Raw genomic sequence first — 4,977 nt, 5'->3', positions numbered from 1 at the left:
CTGAAGCTATCAAGCTGAATCATATGTGTATCCTGCAAACCTGCATACTTATATACACATATCAAATATAAGGGTGAACCTAACTTAAACCCTTTACCCAAACACCAAACAGACATGGTCGCATGGACCATTGAGATTGCTCCAATAGAGATATCTTGTTTGAACCTCACTGTCGCCTTTATATCTGTGCGATTTAGGGCTCCCAATCGATTGGGCCTCCTCCCAATCGATTGTCACGTCAGATCCCAGCGATCCTAGCCATCCAAAACCTTCATCCTACGCAACGGTCATATCCTAATCGATTGAGTGTAGCTGGATCGATCAGCTGATCGATCCAGAAGATTTCTGTGCTTTCGCAGAAAGCTCGGAATCGATTTCGACTTTTCCTCATGTCACTGCGAGAAATCAAGCCCCAATCAATCGACCGATCAATTAGAGCGGCTCAATCAATCGGCTGATCGATTGGGGAGCACACTACTCTCCTGCTCAAATGACCTCCAATCGATCGACTGATCAATTGACGTGGCCCAAATCGATTAGCTGATCGATTGAGCTCTGGTTCAATCAATCGGCTGATCGATTAACCAATCCTAACTTGACTAACTCAAGCCTAAGGTTCCCATACCCAACATCCGGTCAATCGTGACCTGTTGGGACTCACTCGTGCCTAGCATCTGGTCAACCTTGACCTGCTGGGACTTCGTCATTAAGTGTCCGGTCAATCCTTTGATCCACTTGGACTTTTCTCCTTTTGTCAAGTATCCGATCAATCCTTTGATCCACTTTGACTTACCATCTCGTGCCAAGTTTTTGGTCCTCCATGACCTACTTGGATTTCCAAACACCAGGTGTTTGGTCACCCTGGACCCACCTAGATTTCCATGCGCCTGGCTTCACTCACTAAGACTTTCTCACTGCCTAGCTTCACTCACTAGGGCTTTTCACCTGGCTTCATTCACCAAGATTTCTTTCTGCCTAGCTTCACTCATTAGGTCTTTCACCTGTCTTCACTCACCAAGATTTTTATTTGCCTAGCTTCACTCTCTAGGACTTTCATTCTGCCTAACTTCACTCACCAGGACTTTCCCACCAAGTGTCCTGTCAAATACTGACCCACTTAGATTTACATCTTCTGCCAACCTTCCCGTTAGACTTCCTTTGACTAACCTCCAATTAGGACTTCCCAATCAAGTATTCGATCAACCTTGACCTACTTGACTCTTCTTCACATTAAACTGATCAACCTTGACCAATCACTCCAAGCAGACGATTGTTTCTGCAATCTTCATACATTGTCAAAACAATCTTCATATATTGTTAAATATTGAAACTCACACATTACGACTCAAGCTTGAGTCAATTCAAACTTAGTCAATCTGGTCAACCTTGACCTAGGAAAATTGCACCAACAATAATCTTAGGACATAGTTCAAAACTAAATGAAATTGTCTACTAACTGTCTAGCCGGATCTAGCTATTTGGCATTTTAGGATCCTATTCTTCACATTATGTGCAATAATATGAAGAAAAGATATTACAAGTTTATTAATTGATATATTTCTGTTTCCTTTTAATTTTTATGAGTTGTTAGCAAATAACAGAGTTTGGTTAAGGACCTTCTATCCATTCTACAATTATCAATGCATTATTGATCACTATGAAAAATCATATCGTTTAAGTTTATAAACCTAATATTATATCTACACAATCTCTAATAGCATATGATATGCTCTTCTTGAACCTATCACTCCTCTTAACAGCTAAGACAATTGTCAACAATAAAAGTATAAATATCTTTTTTTTTCATCATCTTTATACGCATAACGAGTACAAAAATCATTTTCGTCTTTTGTTTTACTAACAACCAAGTCATATCAACCTATCATGTTTTTAGGAAATCAATAAGGTGAAAAATTCCAAAACAGGAGGTAGAATAAGAGAGTTAAAAGCCCAAAAATTTAAAGCAGAAACTTACTTCTTCACTGACATCAAACTTCTGAAACAAATGGATCTAGAGATGTGAGAATTAGTGTTTTCAAAGCAAATGGAAATGAAGGAGATTTGTGTGAAGGGGAGAAATAGTTAGCTTGTGTTTTGGTTATTTCTCGGGAGGATTGAGATTTGATAAAACTTTAGAGGTATTTTTGTCTGAATGAGTAGAAATCAGAGGAAAATTTTGAAATTTTTTTATTAATCCCGAAATGACATAAAATCTTCGTTATCTACTTAAGATTATGTTATTTAATAATGCTTTGATTCAAGTAATGAGTGATTCTCAAATAATGAAACATGCCCACCAGGTTACCCGAATGTGATTATCTCGGAAGTATGAGGTTTTAAGTGATTCTGAGGTTAACAAAAAAAAATTCCTAATTTTTTTTTTTCAATTTTTGTTTCCAAAAAATGAGTGTCCAAAGGTGAAACTAACAATATTAGGTTATATTTTATTTCTCATAATTTTGACTATGTGATTACTTGATAATCACATCATCAAAGTTATGTATGATAACTTGAACCAAATACTCTATTAATATTATCTCTTCATGGCATATAACGAGATCATACTTAAAGTGTTGAGTAGCGTGATTATAGTTGTGAATGGACTCTCCATTCTACCCTGTATTAGACGGTTGCTTATGAATATATGTTCATTTTTTCCAATTTTTTTTCCTTTTAATAAAAGTTTTTGACGATCTTAGAAATCTTAAATTTGAAACAAATAAATATAGTTACACTATTTGAGCTCCAATAAATATATCCAAGTCCATTGATTAAAAAGTATATGATAATTCTAAAGATTCAAATCATGTTCAATTTTTACTATTGCACACCTAATATTTAAAATATACTCTTACATAGTCCTCCTAGATTTTTCATAAGTTGATTTTTTTTATAAAAAAATGTCTGGTAAATAGCTCAACTTCGAGTTAATAATTTACTCTAGCGGTTGATGGATTAATGGTTGTTGGATGATTATTATTTTATTTTTTTTTTAATAACAGACTTTGTTACTCACGTGAAACGCACTACTTAAAGACATTAGCTAAATATCTCGATTGCTATTTCCTCGCCTCGTATCAGAAGGTTGCTTTCTTGAGCGAGGTGAGCTTGACGGAGGAACCGATCGTCGACGTCCCAACCTCAATCTCGAAGGAGTCATAGCGCAGGAAAATCTCGACGAGCAACAGCCGCGCTATCATCACCGCGAAGTCTTTTCCGGCGCACTGCTTGTTCTCCGTCGTCGGCGCCTCCGTCTCCGGCCCATTCGACCACAACACGTGCCGCAGCAGCGCCGCCCCCTCCGCTCCTAAGAACCTGTCCGCCACGAACTCCTCGGGCCGATCGAACACCCGCGGGTCGCGCGTCGCGAACGGCTGGTACCCGAACAGCATCTCCCCCGCGCGCACCTCGAACGCGGCGTCGTGGCTGGTCACCACTAGGTCCCGCTTTGCCCGCCCGTATTGCATCGGCACCGGTGGCTCGATCCGGAGCGCCTCGTACACCGCCGACGCCGTCAGTGGCATCGCCTCCACCGCCCGCATCGTCACCTCCCCACCACCGACCTCGCGCACCGCGTCGCGCACCTCCTGCGCCAGGCGTCCGTGGAGCCGCGCCCCAGCGCGGCCGATCAACTTCACCAGGTTGGGGAAGAGGATCTTCATGCCGCCGAAGGAATTGAAGCAGGTAGCGAAGAGGATGTTGTGGAGGGCTTCCTCTCGCGAGATGCCGAGGCGCTCGGCCTCGTCGACCACTGGCCCTGCTGACTCGCGGAAGAACTCGGCGAGACGATGGTAGTCGGCACGGATTAGGGCCGGCGGGAGGCGGAAGGAGTGGAGGAGGAGGTCCTCGAGGTAGGCTGGGAGGCCGAGGGTTAGGAGCGGCCCTAGCTGAAAGAGAACCCATTTAGTGATCAAGCCCGGCCCATCTAGGCCCATCTCAGAGGCCTCCGGATCTCGGTCGAAGAAAGCGCGCGCGAGGAAGTCGAAGGCCGCTCGGTCATTCGCAGCGCCGAAGTCGGCCCGGCTGCCGTCAGCGATCTCGGCCTCCATGGCTTCGAAGAGGGTGCCATAGGTGCGGCGGAACTCGGGGATCACGGCGTGGCGGCGACGGGAGAGGAGGAAGAAGAGCAAGCGCTTGAGGGGAGCATGGTTTGGCTCCGAGGGGTCGAGATAGGAGAGGACGCGGAAGCCTCCGGTGAGTTCAGTGGAGGGCATGAAGGTGCCAGTGAAGAGGTCGCGCTTCTCGATGCGGGACGTGTCGAAGAGGACCGGGAAGCTGGCAGCATCGAGGAGGACGATGACGCGGGGGTCTGCGGCGAGGAACGGGCCGGGGGGCATGTTGACGCGGTAGACGGTCGAGTTGTGGAACCGCATGCGGGATTTGAAAAATTCCTCGCAACCCTGGTGGTAGAAGTAGGCGAGGCGGTCGGAGATAGGGCCAATGAAGGGGAGGCCGTAGTCGCCGGGGATCTTACGCAGCGGCAGCTCCGGATCCGGCGAAGAAAAGGAAGTTGCCGATTTCTCCGAGTATATCGAGGTCGCTTTGATCGTGGACGCCAGACGACGGCCCATCGAGCAGAGAAAAGGCGGTGAGGCAGGGTAGAAGGCTAGGAATGCAGTGGCCATGTCGCCGGAGTTTGGCGGTGGCTGCGGGAGCTGGAAGAGAGATGCATAGTGTACTTATAGAGAGAGAGAGAGAGAGAGAGCTGGAGACGGTAACAGGAGACTTGACCGGAACATGGTCGGCGCCCAAATGCTTTCTCTAGTTCTGACTACGAATTCGCAAATATGGCAAAAATGGAAAATTGGTCGGCGACGGCGATTAGATTTCTAGGCTAAATATTATTTTTTTTCCTAAAGGAATAAATAATTTGGTTTTTGAAGTTCACATTCTAATAATTTCAATTAAATCCAAAAATATATGTTCTGGAAATTGAGGTGGGCGGTAAGACACAAGTCAATTATTAATTGATTCACG

The 4,977-nt window shown here is 44.9% G+C and overlaps 1 protein-coding gene across 1 annotated transcript; it reads right to left on the bottom strand.

Moving 5' to 3' along the window:
• Positions 1–2,866: 2,866 nt before the first annotated feature.
• Positions 2,867–4,644, bottom strand: LOC122022276 (allene oxide synthase 1, chloroplastic-like). The gene has a single exon (XM_042580235.1). The coding sequence runs from the start codon at positions 4,623–4,625 to the stop codon at positions 3,078–3,080; it is 1,548 nt and encodes a 515-aa protein (XP_042436169.1). The 5' UTR covers positions 4,626–4,644; the 3' UTR covers positions 2,867–3,077.
• Between the last annotated feature and the right edge of the window lie 333 nt (positions 4,645–4,977).

The sequence above is a fragment of the Zingiber officinale genome, chromosome 9B (genome assembly GCF_018446385.1).
Source record: "Zingiber officinale cultivar Zhangliang chromosome 9B, Zo_v1.1, whole genome shotgun sequence".
NCBI classification, from domain to species: Eukaryota; Viridiplantae; Streptophyta; class Magnoliopsida; order Zingiberales; family Zingiberaceae; genus Zingiber; species Zingiber officinale.
This window is presented reverse-complemented; position numbering and strand designations above follow the sequence as displayed.

Excerpts from the sequence above, each read along its gene's own strand:
- LOC122022276 (XM_042580235.1), bottom strand. The coding sequence starts at position 4,625 with ATGGCCACTGCATTCCTAGCCTTCTACCCTGCCTCACCGCCTTTTCTC.